Genomic DNA, 19,492 nt, shown 5'->3' on the forward strand with positions numbered 1-19,492 from the left:
CGATAATGATTGTTATACAAGGTGTCTCAAAAGAAATGTCATATTTAAAACTATAATTAAAAAAAAAAGTAAGCAGTTTATTGAAAAAAAGTTTATTACATATTAAAATACAGGGTTTGGAAATTTATTTTTTAAAAATGACATCGTCCAAATGTAAACCGTTGCGTTTGCGGCATTCATATAATCGAGCACTAAATTTGCTTATGTCGGCTCGGCAGGTGTTTTCCGTGATGTCTCCACTTTTGTGACGGATATTTTCTTTTAATTGTGCCAGGGAAGTCGGCTTTTTGGCGTAAGCTTTGGATTTGCAATAACCCCACAGGAAAAAGTCCGTAGGTGTAAAATCGGGAGGCGTGGAGGCCAACTTATGTCACCTCTCCTGGAGATCAATTTGCCAGGAAAAATTTGACCTCTGACCAGTATCCTGACCAATATTCTTGCGCCAACTGAATTTTGTACGGGTGCAGTTGTAAATCTTTATAAAAATGCAGCATAACGACGACATGTGCACTTTTAAGGACACAGCACGCTTCCGAACTGAAAGATTTGGATCGTCCGGAATAGACTGGGCGACACTGTCTACGTTTTCGACCGTTCTCAAAGTTTTTTAATTTTTTTATTGCTTAGATGGGTGGACGAGCTCACAGCCCACCTGGTGTTAAATGGTTACTGGAGCCCATAGACATCTACAACGTAGACGCGCCACCCACCTTGAGATACAAGTTCTAAAGTCTCAGTATAGTTACAACGGCTGTCCCACCCTTCAAACCGAAACGCATTACTTCACGGCAGAAATAGGCAGGGCGGTGGTACCTATCCGCGCGGACTCACAAGTGGTCCCACCACCAGTAATTACGCAAATTATAATTTTGCGGGTTTGATACTTATTACACGATGTTATTCCTTCACCGTGTAAGTCAATCGTGAACCTTTGTTGAGTACGTATTTCATTAGAAAAATTGGTACTCGCCTGCGGGATTCGAACATCGGTGCAATCGCTACATAGAATGCACCGGACGTCTTATCCTTTAGGCCACGACGACTTCATAAGTTTTTCCAGTGTTGAACCGGTCTCTTTAAACTTCTCGTCGAGTCGAGTGGTTGGCGCATCATTCAAGTGACGACCATGTCGAATGCTGCAGAATGTTCTACGCGCTATAATCGCTGAATTATCGTTTTTATAAAACTCACGTACGCACAACGCACGGTCCGCTCCCGAGAAACGCTCCATAGGGACAGAATTCCCAAAAGCCAGGCTACCGATTGACATCCCCCCCGCGCCCCTCAGAATAGTTGGATTCACGCAATACCCAAAACAAATGTGAACTTCTTTTGAAATGTATAATATGTATAATATTATATAATATTGATAGCCACTTTGGAAAGTAAAATAATTATGTGTTAATCATTAGTGATTCATTATCGAATAAAAAAAATAGGAGATAGCATTTGAATCATCATATATTTATATCATTTATTTATATACAGTGATAATGCAGGATTGCAGGAATATAAATATGAGGAAGCCTCAAATTTTGTTTCAGTGTGTTTGTTAGGCACAATGAATTCTATCATCATTTTGTTGGCCCTTGGTCTGGCTGCTGTGGCAGGTATGTTCTTTTATTTTAATTTTCACGGATTATTTTACCTAAGCTTTTATAAGTGTTGCCGTATTCACACCGTATGGCTGCATTTTTTTTAGAATAGTATTAATAATTCAAAAAGGTACAACTCCCTTTTTGTACTTATATCTTGCATTCAGAATTCGCAAATGTTTTTTATATAGTTTCATAATATAGGCCAAAGCCTACAAAAAATCTTTAGAAAGATTAATTTGTAAAACATTGAACCTCCAACTACGTAGCTTACAAACTATACTAAATTGACACGTAGTCTTACTGTCCGAAGATTTGGTAAAATTCAGTTGATATTATTAGTTCCTTTGGGTGTCGCTTATTAGACTAGACTAACTACCTTCGAAGCTTAGTCTCGCATTTGTTATTATAATTGCGCATTTACTGCAGTTTTACTTGTCATGGAGAACTAAGGTTGGTCGATATGTTGTGCACAATATCGTTAATTTTTTTATGGATAATTTATTAACATTTACGTCCTTTTATACAGAAAGAACAATATTTTGAGGTCAGGCGGTTGGTATTAATTAAATAGAAGGAAAGAAAGTTTGAAAATTCGTTGAAACCTGAATAGTCTGCTAATTAGCGTCAAATTACTGAAATTAATAAACGCAAGATTAAACCGTGAAGACAAGTTAAATTATAATTCAATTAATAACAGAGTTATTGTGCTAAGTAAGCAGAAAAGCTAGTTTAGAAGTCAATATAAAAAACGAAAAACTCGCCCAAAAATCTAATAACATTATCGTAAGCTTACGAAACTTAGAATAGCTCAGGTCTTTTTTATTTTACACGGACAAAGAAGTGCTGAGGAAAATTATAATAAAGGCACTTGGAATTCGTATTTTGAGCATTAAATAATTAAAAATAATATAACTACCAAATTAAATAAAAAGATTACGGGTTTTTGCCCAATACTTATTCCCACCTAAGTAACTGCCACATGAAAGTAATTAAATGATGAGATGCAGGTATTGGACGAAAAAGATATGGCACGAAAACTTAAAAACAAAAAACAAAAATGTAAAGTAAAAACGGGCTCCATCCAATGAGTAAAACTTACTATACTATTATTTGTAGGCGGGCACTCTGTTTTTTTTTTAAATGAGGGATAACTAGTGTCCCATAGGCCTTTCCAGTTTCACTAGGACAGGTAGGCGAGCAAAAGCTCAGTCAAGAGGGGTGGGATTTGCTAAGAGCTGCCCGAGCACCTCCAAAGGAGACTTAACAACTCAAAATTAATTTACTACTGAATCGGATTCGCGACCCGCTGAGAAGATTCGGTGAGAAACTCAGCAGGCTTGTGTTTTTTGGTTAGGTTGCACGTCGAACTCTTTGCCGAGTTCAACCAGTAGGATTACCGGGGTCGCTAAGCCTGCTCTTAGCGTTAGAGCTGAAGGCGTCTAGTGCAAGTGTTATTGGATCTGATGGATCCGTAAAGACGTGGGCTGGTTGACGTGGGTTGGTTGACGTGGGTGGCGCATTTCGTTGACAAAATCAGGGGATTAGGCCTCGACGTGGCGCTTAGTATATCCGAGGCCATGTGTTAGCATATCCAAGGCCACAGGCCCCAGAGAGTGCCCCAGTGCCCTGTCGATGCCCATATGGTGGTTAGAGGCGTCGGTATCGGGGTCAAGGTGCAGTTGAAGTACCTCGGCCTCATTCTGGATAGTCGTTGGACCTTCCGTGCTCAATTTCAGAACCTGGTCCCTCGTTTGTTGGAGGTGGCCGACGCGATAAGCCAGTTTCTGCCCAACGTTGGGCGGCCTGACCAGGCGACGCGCCATCTCTATACAGGGGTGCGATCAATGGACTTATATCAATGGGCTATGGGGCGTCCATGTGGGGCCAGTTTCTGGCCGTGGGGGTAGCGAAGCTGCTGCAACGGGCACAAATCACCATTGCGGTCAGGGTAATCTGTGGTTATCGCACCCTCTCGTTCGAGGCGGCGTGTGACTGGTGGGATGTCGCCGTTTGTCCTGGAGGCAGAGGCGCTCGCCGCTGACTATCAGTGGTGGGACCTTTGTGCCCGGGGCGTCGCGTGTCCTAGCTCCAGTCTGGACAGAGCGCGGAGTGCCCAATCTCGGTAGTCCGGGTTGGAGTTATAGTCCAGGTGGCTGGCTGATCCTTCTGCTGGTCGTAGGGCCGCCGAGGCAATTCGCCCGGTCCTTGTGAATTAAGTGAATCGTGACAGAGGACCCCGCACTTTCCGGCTCACGCAGGTGCTCATTGGGCATGGTTGCTTCGGTGAGTTCCTGTACCGGATCGAAGCTGAGCTGACCGTCAAGTGCCACCATCATGGTTGCGACTTTTTTGTTGCTTAGATGGGTGGACGAGCTCACAGCCCACCTGATGTTAAGTGGTTACTGGAGCCCATAGACATCTACAACGTAAATGCGCCACCGACATATAGATATAAGTTCTAAAGGCTTTGTCAAACAGAACGCGTAATTAGCGCACGTCAGGGGGCTAAACTGACGGCGCGCTATGACGCCGAGATGTGTTGTACTATTATGGTAACATACCGTCAAACAGAGCGTCAGCGCTATAAGCGCTATAGCGCTGGTTAGAAAAAGCTATAGATTTTACGATTATTTATTGCTTACATAAGTGGACGAGCTCACGGCCTTCCTTGTGTTAAATAAGTTATCGGAGCTCATAGACATCTACAACGTAAATGCCGCCACCCGCCTCGAGACATAAATTCCAAGGACTCAGTTTTTACAGTTACAACAGTTGCCCCCCCCTTTAAACCGAAACGCATTACTGCTTCACGGCAGAAATAAGCGGAGTGGTCGTACTTACCCTTGAGGTCTCACAAGACTTCCTTCTATCAGTAATCGTATAATATCCGTATTATAAAGTTCATATAGATGACAAAGATTCCAGAAAAAATGTCTCACGATATTAGCTTACCGCTTGAAACCAGGTCGAAATAATCTTAATTATGAACATAGATTAGCCCAATTCAAAATTGATTCTTTATCTCTTCGTCGTAAATACTTTGATTTAATCTATTTGTACAAAATAACACATTACATAATAAATTCAAGTGAGTTAATTTCGCAAATATCTTTTAATACCAGATACACTGCGCGTTGATCACATCGCACTAATCTTTTTGCACTTGAAGTTCACAAAAATAACATCTCATACTTTAATCCCATTGTTAGAATGGCACGACAATATAATGAGTTGGCAAGTAGCAACAGCGTATGTGTGTATGTATACATGGTATTTAGGCATAATTTCAGTTTTTAATTTTTTTTCTGTATGCACCTGTCTCGAATTGCAATCCAGATTGTTATGTTAAACATTTAAACTTATAATTTCTATGGTTGTAATTTGTTTTGTGCATCAATAAAAAGAAAAAAATATATAATTCGGATTTCATTTTTATTACACGATGTTATTCATTGACCGTGGAAGTCAATCGTCAACATTTGTTAAGCATGTATTTCATTAAAAAAATGATACTTTTCAGCCAGATTGGAATATCGGTGCATCGCTAGATACGAATGGACCGGACGTCTTATCTTATGGGCCACAAAAACTAATAAAATACACAACATGAGATTTCATTTGCTGAGTTTTAAAAACAATGGCATATTCACAGCTGGAACAAAATTTATTTAATAGGACTAAACAGCTCACAGCTTTATTATTCCATCTAATTAATTTATTTTTAGGTTATTTATTTTCTAACGTCTCTTAACTTCATTAATACCATAAATCCTAAAGTACGAACGCGAGAGACGATGTTTAAGTATTTCCTGTTGATACATTTAATTTAAATGATTATTTTTGTTTCAGCTGTTCCAACAAACCCCCAAAGGATTATTGGTGGCTCGACAACCACCATTGACCGGTACCCCGGTATTGTTTCTCTGTTGTTTACAAGGAATTGGAGTCAGTGGTGGCAGGCTTGCGGTGGAAACCTTCTTAACCAGAGATCTGTTCTTTCCGCTGCTCATTGCACATTGTAAGTCGAAACTTTCTGATTTTTCTGTCTTTTTTTTTATAATTTAAAAGTAAATACACATTATTATTCTGAAGGAATTATCACAGAAAGTACTGCCACCTCCATTTTTCTCCCTCCTCCAGGCTTGAAAGAAAGTTTTACGAGGTAAATAATATTATTGTTTCAGCGGTGATCAAACGGGTGCATGGCGTCTTCGTGTTGGTTCCACCTGGGCCAACAGTGGGGGTGTTGTGCATCAATTGAACAGAATTATCCATCATCCCAATTATAACAGACAAACAGCTGACAGTGACCTCTGCATCTTACGCAGTAATACCAACATAGTTTTGAACAACAACGTTCGTCCTGTTAATATTGCTGGTTCCAATTACAATCTTGCTGATAACCAACCTGTTTGGGCTGCTGGTTGGGGTGCTACTTCGGTAAGTTAAATAATGTTATTATCGGTTTACAAAATTATTTTGTCCGGTATGCTGCTGACCAATAAACGAACACAATCAAACAGATACAATTAACGAAGAGTGTGATTATTTAATAATGCACAATTTTCAGCTCGGAGGGTCTGGTTCGGAGCAGCTCCGTCACGTCCAGGTCTGGACCATCAATCAGAATACCTGCGCCCAACGTTACAGACCCATTAACCGTTCTATCACCGCTAACATGTTGTGCTCTGGTGTTTTGGACGTTGGTGGTCGCGACCAGTGCCAGGGTGACTCCGGTGGTCCTCTCCTCCACAACAATGTCCTTGTTGGTGTCTGCTCTTGGGGACAGTACTGCGCTGACCGTCGCTACCCTGGCGTCAACGTTCGTGTTTCCCGCTTTACTTCCTGGATCCAGTCCAATGCGTAATAATTTTAAAGAAGAAACCAACCAACAAAATTATTATAAATAATATGTAAATTTGTATTATTTTTTCAGTTAATTGAAATATAAAATTATCAATGAAACAACTACGTTTTTTTTTGTGCCAAATGGGATGATATTTTTTAGTATAGTTTTCAATCAGATTTCCACTAAGTCTGACTAAATGGAAGTTTGAAAACATATGGACAAAGTCTAATGTACATTGTGATGCATAATGTGATTTTAAGCTATTGCATAGATTTTATCGCGGGCCTTGAGCGCGGCGACCGAATCATGAAATTCCGTAACGAAAAAAACCTTACAACCCCCTCACTCCGCCTACTGTGTAGCTCGCGTTCAACACATTCACACGTTGCGCTTGTGTAGTGTTTGTGAATAAGCGCGTGGCGGGACGTCACACTGCATGCGCATCATGAAATTATTGATTTCTTTTTTTTTGTTTTAGATATTTGTTTTTTTTTTTTTTTTTTGTACCAGTGATTGGATTCTTTGCATGAGCCGACTTCTTGAACTAATTTATACTTTTTTATTTGCATAGATGGGTGAACGAGCTCACGGCCCACCTGATGTTAAGTGGTTACTGGAGCCCAGATACATTTACAACTTTTTTGTTTGTTTTATTGCATAGATGGGTGAACGAGCTCAGGGCCCACCTGATGTTAAGTGGTTACTGGAGCCCAGATACATTTACAACTTTTAAGCTATTGCATAGCTTCTATTGCGGGCCTTGAGCGCGGCGACTGAATCAAGAAATTCCATAACGAAAATAACCTGACACCCCCACTACGCCTACTATGTAGCTCGCGTTCAACACATTCAACGTTGCGCTGGTATAATGTTTGTGAATAAGCGCGCGGCGTGACGTCGCACTGCATGAGCATCATGAAAAGTCTGCCCATCTCTCTCTCACGCGGCTTAGCTTATGAGTGTGAAGGGGACAGTTAATGTTTTGCTTTTGTTAATGTTTATAAATATAGCGTGGTCTTATTTTTATTATTGTTTTAATATTAAATTATTATTGTCTATTGTAATTGCATAACTTGATAAAAAATGCTTTGCAATAGCTTTACCGCGGCGGCAGTCCCCGAGTGCCACACGTCTTTTTTTAAATATGATAATGTATTATTCTTTTTTATGTGAAATACATATTATGGTAGGAAGTAAATGTTATCTGTAATAATTTGTATGTGATAATATCGAATAACACGTCATGTACAACTACTGATTAGCTTTTACTGCCAGGTTCGGTCGCCAAATTGAAATTTTATAAATAATTGTAATAAATATGGAGTTACATAATTTTACTATTACGTTACACACCGGTGCATTATTAATCGAAAATTAATAGCAATAACACTAAGAGATAATTTCACATTAATACACAGCTATTCACCAATCCGATAAAGCATTCAGTTTTCACGACATTTATTTTCTATAAGGTATTGCTCCTTCCTAGGCATTGAAATTTAGATAATGTGTGGTTGAAATTTAATTTTTGTTTTGGTATATGTGGTCGAAGTGTTAAGGGAATTTTACCAATGAATAGCATTTTAAATGGAAATGTTGTACACTTATCACGCTTTTAAGTCGGAATGTAAAAATAAGCTTTTCTAATGCCCGAATTCAAAACTCACTCGCATATAAAAAAAATCCAAGAAGTTTACCTTCTTAGTTCTGTCGCGAAACAGCTATGCATTCGAGTTTAAAATTAGGAACAGCTGTTATATATATATATAGTTTAAAATTAGGAACAGCTGTTATATATGAGTCGACTATTATCAAAGCCGGCAGTGTGACTTTTGGACATATATTGGTAAATCAGAAAAACGAATTATTGACTTTGTATTCCATTGGCAGTCACAAAACTCTTCTGAACGACATCTTAGATAAATAACAGGTTAAGTATTAACCTTTATTTAATGCAGGTTTTGAACCGTATTCTTTGAAGGAGACGATTATATTCAAATAAATCTGTATTGACATATCAATACTTATGAAGACCGCCCGCTTACCATGTCGCTACCCGAAAGTGGAAATACTCCAACATATATATATATATATATATATATATTACAATTCAACTGAGACTGACTTTGTGTCTCGCAATGGGTTATATATAGTTCACTTTATGATGATTATACAGTGGTGGTCGTATAATTAGAAACACTACCCACGGTCCTTGACATTATGCAAGATACTTCATCGCAATCGTTTTATTTTGAAATTAAACAATAAAAAGGACAACAATATGTTAAACGATTTATCACTTTTTAGAAAAACAATATAAATCTCACTACGCAAGTGCAGTTTCAATATTACATAACGGACAAAATAAAGGACCTAAACATTTGCATAAAATAAATTTAAAATAAACAAAAGGAATCCGTCCGACGGGGGACACATCAAATGAAAAACAAAATTGTTATTTTTATTTAATTCCGAGCATTTTCATATTTATCTACCTTTTAAACCATCTCCACAAATAATTTAAGACTAAAATTAGCCAAATCGGCCCAGGAGTTCTCGAGTTTTAGCGAGACTAACGAACAGCAAATCATTTTTATATATATAGATAGATTAGCAATTAGGTCACGTGGAAGGAAAGAGAAGTCGAGGAAGATTGCCAACCCGGTGGACGGACATTATCAAGGAGGCCACAAACACCAGTGCAGTCGGGGTCGTCGTACCCCCTTGCGGGGGCACGGAGCGGGCCTCGGGGAAACCCCTCTGCCCGGGCATATAACTCCCCGCCTATCGAGGCAGGGGTGGTGCGCTGCAGGACTGAGTGAAGCAGGCTTGGAGTTGTGATGTTGGGTGGGATCGCTTTTTCTTCTTTCTTCCTTCTCTTCTATCTTCTTCGTCGTCAGCAGGGGGCGGCCGCTTCTCTCCACCATGGCTCTTTTTTTTTTTTTTTTTACAATTTATTCTTAACCTAACTTAACCTAAAGTAAACCTAACTTAATCTAACTTACATCTAAGTGACAGCAGCGCGCCGTTCCTGCACTCCGTGGAGTGCCGGGGCAGCGCGCGCCGTCACACCTAAACCTAAACCTAATCTAACCTAGCATGGGGGAGAGAGCAAGCCGCACTCCTCGCTAGAGTCCTCCCCCCCTCTCCCCATTGTTACAATTTTGATGGGACGGAGGACTGTAGCGGGTATGAACACCCCATCCCAAAAGGGGGTGGGGGGTAGGGTCAAAGCCCCTAATGGAAATGAGGCTGCACCTACGGGGTGCAGCCGCGCTCCCCATACGGGAGACCCGCCAAACGGGCAAGAGGCGTGGGACTAGAGGCTGATGAAACTCAGCTCCGAGAGGGGCGCTCATAGGTCCTCCCCGGCCTCACAGCCGGCGAGGAGCCTTAACTCCGAATGATCGTCGGGGTTACCAATAGCTTCCGCGGCAACGCCGTACCATCCGGTGGTCTGGCGTGCAGCGGGCCTATGTTGTGGAGATGCTCATGGGGCCCATTTTCGGCTCGCTCGTACATATTACGGGCAAGCCTAGTCACAAACTCCACGAGCGACTCTACACCTAGGTCCCGGGCAATAACGTCATTTCTGACGTACTGCCCGGCCCCGACGATAATGCGGAGGGAAAGACTCTGCTGGGCCCACCATGTCTGTCAACAGAAATGACAACTGTTGGCAAGGTGTTAAATTAGCTCGCATTGAAATTCCCGAATTCGATGGGAACCCTAAAGATTGGCCGTTATTTTTCGCGATTTTTAAAAACGCTGTACATTTGACCTCATCTCTTTCTCTCACTGAAAAGATATTTTATCTCGCTAGTAAATTAAAAAACAAAGCTAAAAATGTTTATGCCGGTTTCATTCCATGCGCTGAAAATTATGAAACTATTTACAACGCACTCGTGTCAAAATATGAAGATAAGAGGAACCTAGCAGGTACTTATCTGAATCAAATATTTTCAATGAAACCGATTTCTTCAGCCACTGCTGAAAATTTAGAAAATCTTGTCGATCAATTTTCAAACTCATATCTCGCTCTGAATAATTTACAAATACCTAACTTGTGTGATTTCATGATGTCCTACACTTTATTACACCGCTTAGATACAGAAACCGCACGTCTTTTTGAGATGAATAACTGTGATAAAGACATACCTACTTATCAGGATTTAATTTCTTTTGTTCGTGATCGTATAAAAGTTTTAAATCGGACAGGTAATGACAACCTGAACAGCGCAAGTACTTCATCGAAGCCTAAGCAAATCAATGCAAATAAAAATAGCTCACGATCATTCGTCGTAAACAACACTGCATGTCAGTTGTGCAATGACTCTAATCATAACCACCTATATTCTTGCCCGAAATTTACTTGTAAATCTGAGAAAAGATGCGCTAATTGCAAAAAGCTACATCATACGACTCTTTGCTTCGCTGAGAAAGCATCAGCTGTTGCATTGCCGCCGGTACAGCTCATAACATAATAACGCTCCATTTTGTAGTATGAGTGCCAACTCAAATAACACGCGAAAAACTAACAGTGTTTTACTTGGCACCGTCCTTGCTGATGTGAAAAGAAGTGACGGAACTCTTGCTCAAATTAGAATTTTGATTGATAATGGATCGCAAAACCATTTTGTTATCCGCCAAGCTTGTAAACATTTAGGCCTTCGTATCTTCCACGAAAATTCCGAACGATCCGTAAATGGAATAGGAACTAGCTCTCAAACTATAATCGGAACTACCGATATAACGTCTAGGTACGATGCAAGCTTTTGTTTACGCATAAACCCACTCGTTCCTATAAATATTTCGAGTAACTTGCCGAGTTGTGAATTCGACATTTCGTCTCTTAATTACCTAGCTAATAATAATATGCAGCTCGCGGACCCGCACTTTAATAAACCCGCTGAAGTAGACGTTCTGCTTGGCGCCGAAGTATTCATGCAGATCCTAAGACCTACAAAGTTTCTTGGTCCACCTGGAAAACCTGATTTATTGGAAAGCGCATTTGGATACATACTCTTAGAGTCGATCGCTTCGCTCCCTTGTCACAATAATACCGCGCCTTGTGATAACGATCACGCCTTTTTACCGTCGAGTAACGATTCGATCGAAACTTTAGTCTCAACGTTCTGGGAGTTGGAGTAAGTTCCGACTAAAACACACCTGTCTAAAGCTGAACAGGAATGTGAGGATTTTTATGATTTAAATACATACCGCGATAACAAAACTGGACGTCACGTCACCGCTTTGCGTTTCTTGAGGTCGCCTACCGCTCTGGGCGATTCTCTTACAACCGCACGTCGCTGTCTGTCGTCACTCGAACGCAGATTTCAGACAAATATCGCTTTGAAAACTGAATACGATGCCGTGATGACTATCTCGAACGGAACATCATTTCACCCGCACCCACTCTTACTGATACGAATTATTACGTCATCCCTCACCACGGAATAAGCCGAGAAGACAAACCGCTCCGCATTGTACTGAACGCAATTGCACGATGTATAGATACAAACGTTTCATTGAACGATTGTTTACATTCCGGTCCTAACTTGCAAGCAGACCTGACCGCGATTATTTTAAAATTCAGACTGTTTCCGATTGCTGTAACCGCCGACAGCAAAGAAATGTTTTTGGCTATAGGCATTCGTGAGGAAGACCGCCGCTTTTTGAATATATTATACAAATTTGACGAAGATGATATCACGAAAATGTATCATTTTAATCGCGTTTGTTTTGGTCTACGGTGCTCGCCGTACCTTGCTATGAAGACAGTCAAGCGTCTCGCCCGCGATGAAACTCCTTTCCCGACCAAGAGCAAGGTCGCCCCGCTCAAAGTTGTTTACCTTAGCCCGCCTAGAGTTTTGTGCTGCTGTATTATTATCGAAACTGTTTCGATTTGTTATCGACACTGTTTCTCCCCGCTGTCATGTTGACGAAATTTTCGCGTTTACTGATTCGACAGTGGCCCTCCATTGGGTTCACTCGTCTCCGCATTGCTTTGATACTTTCGTTGCGAACCGCATCGCACAAATACAGAACAACCTTGATCCCAAATACTTCTACCATTGTGAAGGTACGCAGAATCCCAGCGACTGCTTGAGTCGTGGTCTCACACCCGCTTAATTATTGAATCACCCGCTGTGGCTCCATGGCCCCACATGGGCTCGTGATGACGTCCATACATGGCCCATCAACCGCTTCACGTTTGATCCCGCAGAAAACGAAAAGATATTAGAGCTCAAAAAACAATCGAATGTCTTCATCACTACAGATGAGACTGAACCCTTTCTCTGTACGCTGGCCAAGCGCGTCTCTTCTTGGTCCAAGCTACTCCGCATTGTGGTGTATGTATATCGTTTCTTGGGTAAGCTCCCTCACTTGGACCGAATGCAACTTGCACATCTACAGTTTGCTGAGACTGCTGTCGTAAAAGCGCTTCAACAGCAGTACTTTCGAAACGACATCGACGCGCTCTCCAAGGGCCATCTAGTTTCGAAGTCTTTGCTTCCACTTTCTCCGTTTTTGAAAAACGACGTTCTCCGTGTTGGAGGCCGCTTAAAAATTCCTCGCTTGAGTTTGACAGCAAGCATCCGATCTTGCTTGCCAAAAAAGATCACAGTGTCAATCTGATTATTGACAATCATCACCGCAAATACCTACACGCTGGTCCGAACTTACTGTTATCATTTCTCAGACAACATTTTTGGATCATTTCCGGTCGCAGTACCGTAAAACAACGCTTTCGCCTTTGTAACAGATGTTTCAAAGCCACCCTCCGCAGAGAGATGCCTTATATAGCTGATCTGCCCGCTTGTCGAGTCAACGAAACCGTCAAACCCTTTTTTTGGAGGGGTGTTGACTACGCTGGAACTAAATTTTAATAATTCGTTACCGTAGTGCGCGCAAGGTTCGCTGCTACTATGGGCTCTTCACATGCATGGTTACAAGAAGCGTGCATGTTGAAATTACGACAGATTTATCAACCGACTCCTTTCTTCGCGCTTTTCGCCGTTTTATATCACGTCGAGACAAAATTAATTAGCTATTTTCCGATAACGGAATAAATTTCATAGGCGCCAAAGCCAAGCTTGATGAACTGGGTGAGCTCCTCAGGTCTAAAGCTTTTTGTAAAGCCTTTGAGCAGGAAACGCTCTATCAGGGCCTCAATTGGTCGCTGAACGTACCTACAGCTAGTCACATGGGTGGTAGGTAGCTGGGAGAGTATGATACGTGTTTTCAAAATGAATCTACGCCGCACTATCGGAGACGTTCTTATCACCTATGAGGAGTTGCTCACCATCGTTACCCAGGTCAAAATGATTTTAAATAGTCGTCCATTAATTGCACAATTTAATTCTCATCCCGGAGAACCGGAACCTTTAACGCCTTCGCATTTTTTAACTCTCGGACCGCTAGACTCTTTTCATTCTGATCCGCGTTTAGATGCGGTGTCGAAAGGCACTGTTGTCCTTCTTAAAACAGAAAACTCACCGCCTTTACAATGGCCAATGAGCATAATTGAAGAAGTAATGCCTGCCTCGGACGGGGTCGTTAGAGTAGTCAGAGTGCGCACACAAAACGGCACCTATCTTCGACCTGTAGTAAAACTTTGTGTTTTACCTTCCCAATAATCTAATTTCTCATTCTTATTTTAATTTATTTTTATCTCATTCTTTTTATTTAATACTTCATATCCTGGACTCATTAAGTACCATTTATACTTATTATGTACCACCGCACTACCCTGATTCCACCCGCTCTAGTTTACCCATAATCGCTACATTTATGTACTTCTCTCTCATTGTTCAGGAGCTACATCTCCTAAAGGCCGGGGGGATGGTTCTTTTTTAATGAGAGTAGACATAAAACCTATCGCATGGCCAACTATAAAAAAGAAAACATAAAAGTAAAAGTCAAAAAAAAAAAAGAAGACAATCGCCGACCGCACCGCATGCGTTGTACACGCACACGCCGCTTGTTTTGTCACCTACATATTTTTTGGACTCTTTTTAATTTTCTGTTATACGAACTCTTACTGACGATCATATTCGTCGTTGTGCGAGTGGTAAAGAAGTTTTATGGGGCAAATAATTTAGAAGAGTACTGTGTCAAGTCGTCAGGCCAGCCATCGCCATTACGCGTCGTCCAGCAGCGACGTTGAATTCAGCAGCCTGGAAGAAGCTAGCGACGGGTTGGCAGGTATCTACTTCTCATAACCTAGCCTCGGCCTGCCTCTCTTTTTGTGCATCTTTAGCGACACTCGCCCCCGCAAAAACTTCCTTCAAAAATATTGAACCAGTGCACCGCCGTGGTAAAAATTTGTAAAGAGTTTTTCCCACTAATGGACTTCCTTTAAAGTAAACTTTTTCTGCGCTTACGTTGCTTGAAACGCAGTTCAAATCAATGTTGAATGTCATTAAAACTGCGGTGACAAATATAGAACAAAACGAAATTATAAAATTAATTTCAATGTGAACGAATTTACTATAAAAATCAACTTTAAAATATCTTTTCTTTACATTTTGAATTCTTATTTAAAATTATAATAATAGTTTGGGGAAAAGTTTCTTCGCATATTTTAAGAAAATTCACAGCATTTTTTAATATAGTTTATTTACATTTAATTAAAGCATGTAGGTACCATTTTATTCGTTAGCTTTTTGCCATCTTGTAGGCAGGGACATGATCCCATTGCTATAGAAATTTTGGGGCGGTATTTTGATCTTCTGATCAAAGCGACAATTGGTTTTGGCAGTCCTCTCGTGATGTTAACCTAACACTGCCTAAAGAATTCTGAAGAGACCGAAACAGGTGGAAATCTGAAGGTGCAAGGTCAGGAATATACGGCGGATGCATTAACACCTCCCAGCCAAGCTCTCTTAATTTTTGCTGAGTGGCTAAAGATGTGTGAGGTCTACCGTTATCATGATGAAAAACCACACCCCTTCTGTTGATTAATTCCGGCCGGCCGGTTTCTCTCAACTTCTTGCTTTAATCTCATCAGTTGTTCGCAGTACAGTTTAGAATCGATGGTCCTGCCTGGTGGTAACAGCTCATAATGAATAATGCCCTTCCCACCACACACACAACATCACCTTGTTGCGAGTTAACCCGGGCTTCGCCACAGTCTGTGAAGCCTGACCGGCCTTTGACCACGACCTTTTTCGCATGTTCTTGTCGTACGTGATCCACTTTTCATTACCAGTTATGGGCTTCTTCAAAAATGGTTCGGTTTCATTACGTCGTAATAAAGAATCACAAATGAGTACACGGTTCATTAGGTTTCTTTCAGTGAGCTTATGAGGTACCCAAATATCGAGTTTTTTTTGTGTACCCAGTTTTATTAAAATGCGCCAAAGCTGTTTGGTGGTCAATCCCAGTTCTTCAGCTACGTCGTAACTACTGATATGCCGACCTTGCTCCACTTTTTCGAAAATGGCATCCATTTTATCCGTAATAGGGTGACCAGAGCGACGTGCATCTTTGACATCAAAATTACCGGATTGAAAACATTTAAACCAAATTTGTGCTACTCTCACAGACACTGCACTAGGTCCGGTCCATAAACATCGCAAATTTTTTTCGCGGCTTGCGTTGCATTTTTACCATTTTTGTAGTAAAATTTTAAAATGTATCGAATTTCTTCATTAGATTCATTAGATTTTTTTTTTTTTTTACTACAAAGGCAATAAAAAAAAGAAAAAGAACGAAAAATAAATAAAAATAACACATTTTCCTAATTTGAATTTGGAATTATCTTCTTTAAAATTTAAACTTTTAATGATACCAAAACGTAGAACCGTGAACAAACGTGATGCCAGAACGTTAGAACGTAAAATAGTTATCTGTTAATGATTAGTTATTCATTATCGAATAAAAAAATTAGGAGATAGCATTTGAAACATCATAGTATCTATGATTTATCAGTGACAATGCAGGATTGCTGGAATATATATATGAGGAAGCCTCAAATTTTGTTTCAGTGTGTTTGTTAGGCACAATGAATTCTATCATCATTTTGTTGGCCCTTGGTCTGGCTGCTGTGGCAGGTATGTTCTTTTATTTTAATCTTCATGGATATATATCACGGATTATTTTATTTAAGTTTATAAGTGTTACCGTATTTACACCGTAGGGCTGTATTTTTTTAGAATAATATCAATAAATCAAAAAGGTACAACTCCCTTTTTCTACTTATATCCTGCACTCAGAATTCGCAAATGTTTTTTATATAGTTTCATAATATAGGCCAAAGCCTACAAAAAATCTTTAGAAAGATTAATTTGTAAAACATTGAACCTCCAACTACGTAGCTTACAAACTATATTAAATTGACACATAGTTTCGCTTATTGGACTAGACTAAAACTACCTTCGAAGCTTAGTCTCGCATTTGTTATTTTAATCGCGCATTTACTGCAGTTTTACTTCTCATGGAGAACTAAGGTTGGTCGATATGTTGTGCCCAATATCGTCAATTTTTTTATGGATAACTAGCTGACCCGGCAGACTTCGTAGTGCCTCCACCTAAGCTTTTGTATAAAATAAGCTTACAACAAACAAAAGGAATCCGTCCGACGGGGTACACGTCAAAGGAATAACAAAATTGATATTTTTATTTAATTCTGAGAATTTTCATTGTTATCTACCTTTTGAACCTTTCCTGGACTTCCACAAATAATTCAAGATCAAAATTAGCCAAATCGGTCCAGCCGTTCTCGAGTTTTAGCGAGACTAACGAACAGCAATTAATTTTTATATATATAGAAGATTTATTGACATTTACGTCCTTTTGTACAGAAAGAACAATATTTTGAGGTCAGGCAGTTGGTATTAATTAAATAGAAAGAAATAACATTTGGAAATTCGTCGAAACTCGAATAGTCTGCTAACTAGCGTCAAATTACTGAAATTAATAAACGCAAGATTAAACCGTGAAGACAGGTTAAGTTATAATTCAATTAATAACAGAGTTATTGCGTATGTTAACTCGCCCAAAAATTCCAAGAATATTATCGTAAGCTTACAAATAGATTTACTAAAAATACCTCAGGTCTTTTCTATTTTACACGGACAAAGAAGTACTGAGGAAAATTATAATAAAGGCACTTGGAATTCATATTTTGAGTATTAACTACTTGGTGTTAAGTGGTTACCGGAGCTCATAGACATCTACAACGTAAATGCCGCCACCCGCCTCGAGACGTGAGTTCCAAGGACTCAATTTTTACAGTACAACAGCTGCCCCACTCTTTAAACCGAAACGCATTACTGCTTCACGGCAGAAATAGGCGGAGTGGTGGTATTTACCCTTGCGGACTCACAAGACTTCCTTCCACCAGTAATCGTGCAAATTATAATTCGGATTTGATTTTTATTACACGATGCTATTCATTGACCGTGGAAGTCAATCGTCAACATTTGTTAAGCATGTATTTCATTAGAAAAAATGGTACTTTTCAGCCAGATTGGAATATCGGTGCATCGCTAGATACGAATGGACCGGACGTCTTATCTTATGGGCCACAAAAACTAATAAAATACACAACATGAGATTTCATTTGCTGAGTTTTAAAAACAATGGCATATTCACAGCTGGAACAAAATTTATTTAATAGGACTAAACAGCTCACAGCTTTATTATTCCATCTAATTAATTTTGAGTTTATTTATTTTCTAACGTTTCTTAACTTCATTAATACCATAAATCATAAAGTACGAACGCGAGAGACGATGTTTAAGTATTTCCTGTTGATACATTTAATTTACATGATTATTTTTGTTTCAGCTGTTCCAACAAACCCCCAAAGGATTATTGGTGGCTCGACAACCACCATTGACCGGTACCCCGGTATTGTTTCTCTGTTGTTTACAAGGAATTGGAGTCAGTGGTGGCAGAACTGCGGCGGAAACCTTCTTAACCAGAGATCTGTTCTTTCTGCTGCTCATTGCACATTGTAAGTCGAAACTTTCTGATTTTTCTGTCTTATTTTTTTATAATTTAAAAGTAAATACATCTTATTACTCTGAAGGAATTATCACAGAAAATACTGACACCTCCATTTTTTTCCCTCCTCTAAGCTTGAAAGAAAGTTTTACGAGGTAAATAATATTATTGTTTCAGCGGTGATCAAACGGCTGCATGGCGTTTTCGTGTTGGTTCCACCTGGGCCAACAGTGGGGGTGTTGTGCATCTCTTGAACAGAATTATCTATCATCCCAATTATAACAGATTTACAGCTGACAGTGACCTCTGCATCTTACGCAGTTCCACCAACATAGTTTTGAATAACAACGTTCGTCCTGTTAATATTGCTGGTGCCAATTACAATCTTGCTGATAACCAACCTGTTTGGGCTGCTGGTTGGGGTGCTACTTCGGTAAGTTAAATAATGTTGTTATCGAACACAAACAAAAAGATACAATTAAGGAAGAGTATGATAATTTTGAATAATGCACGATTTTCAGCTCGGAGGTTCTGGTTCGGAGCAGCTTCGTCACGTTCAGGTCTGGACTATCAATCAGAATACCTGCGCCCAACGTTACAGACCCATTAACCGTTCTATCACCGCTAACATGTTGTGCTCTGGTGTTTTGGACGTTGGTGGTCGCGACCAGTGCCAGGGTGACTCCGGTGGTCCTCTCCTCCACAACAATGTCCTTGTTGGTGTCTGCTCTTGGGGACAGTACTGCGCTGACCGTCGCTACCCTGGCGTCAACGTTCGTGTTTCCCGCTTTACTTCCTGGATCCAGTCCAATGCGTAATAATTTTAAAGAAGAAACCAACCAACAAAATTATTATAAATAATATGTAAATTTGTATAATTTTTTCAGTTAATTGAAATATAAAATTATCAATGAAATAACTAAGTTTTTTTAGTGCCAAATGGAATGATATTTTTTAGTATAGTTTTCAATCAGATATCCACTAAGTTTGACTAAATGGAAGTTTGAAAGCATATGGACAAAGTCCAATGTACATTGTGATGCACGGTGTGATTTTTTAATATGATAATGTTTTTATGTGAAATACATAT

The 19,492-nt window shown here is 40.0% G+C and overlaps 3 protein-coding genes across 5 annotated transcripts in view; 2 read left to right on the forward strand and 1 right to left on the reverse strand.

The window, feature by feature from the left end:
* The window catches only part of LOC101738757 (solute carrier family 12 member 6), a 419,122-nt gene that overhangs the window by 113,408 nt on the left and 286,222 nt on the right, over positions 1-19,492 (reverse strand). The window lies entirely within an intron of this gene.
* LOC101744666 (trypsin, alkaline A) lies at positions 1,186-6,563 on the forward strand. Its single transcript, XM_062668798.1, has 4 exons — positions 1,186-1,610; positions 5,448-5,616; positions 5,783-6,038; positions 6,169-6,563. Exons 1-4 carry the CDS (start codon positions 1,562-1,564, stop codon positions 6,463-6,465), a joined length of 771 nt encoding a protein of 256 aa, XP_062524782.1. The 5' UTR covers positions 1,186-1,561; the 3' UTR covers positions 6,466-6,563.
* On the forward strand, positions 15,993-19,321 carry LOC101738624 (trypsin, alkaline C). The gene is made up of 4 exons (XM_004929985.5): positions 15,993-16,505; positions 18,244-18,412; positions 18,580-18,835; positions 18,924-19,321. Exons 1-4 carry the CDS (start codon positions 16,457-16,459, stop codon positions 19,218-19,220), a joined length of 771 nt encoding a protein of 256 aa, XP_004930042.1. The 5' UTR covers positions 15,993-16,456; the 3' UTR covers positions 19,221-19,321.

Source organism: Bombyx mori, chromosome 5 (assembly GCF_030269925.1).
Source record: "Bombyx mori chromosome 5, ASM3026992v2".
Classification (NCBI taxonomy): Eukaryota; Metazoa; Arthropoda; class Insecta; order Lepidoptera; family Bombycidae; genus Bombyx; species Bombyx mori.

Bases quoted from the DNA above. Each gene is read 5' to 3' on its own strand.
- LOC101738624 (XM_004929985.5), top strand. From the start codon at position 16,457: ATGAATTCTATCATCATTTTGTTGGCCCTTGGTCTGGCTGCTGTGGCA. The intron at 16,506-18,243 runs GTATGTTCTTTT...TTTTTGTTTCAG, and splicing joins TGGTCTGGCTGCTGTGGCAG to CTGTTCCAACAAACCCCCAA. The intron at 18,836-18,923 runs GTAAGTTAAATA...CACGATTTTCAG, and splicing joins CTGGTTGGGGTGCTACTTCG to CTCGGAGGTTCTGGTTCGGA.
- LOC101744666 (XM_062668798.1), top strand. From the start codon at position 1,562: ATGAATTCTATCATCATTTTGTTGGCCCTTGGTCTGGCTGCTGTGGCA. The intron at 1,611-5,447 runs GTATGTTCTTTT...TTTTTGTTTCAG, and splicing joins TGGTCTGGCTGCTGTGGCAG to CTGTTCCAACAAACCCCCAA. The intron at 6,039-6,168 runs GTAAGTTAAATA...CACAATTTTCAG, and splicing joins CTGGTTGGGGTGCTACTTCG to CTCGGAGGGTCTGGTTCGGA.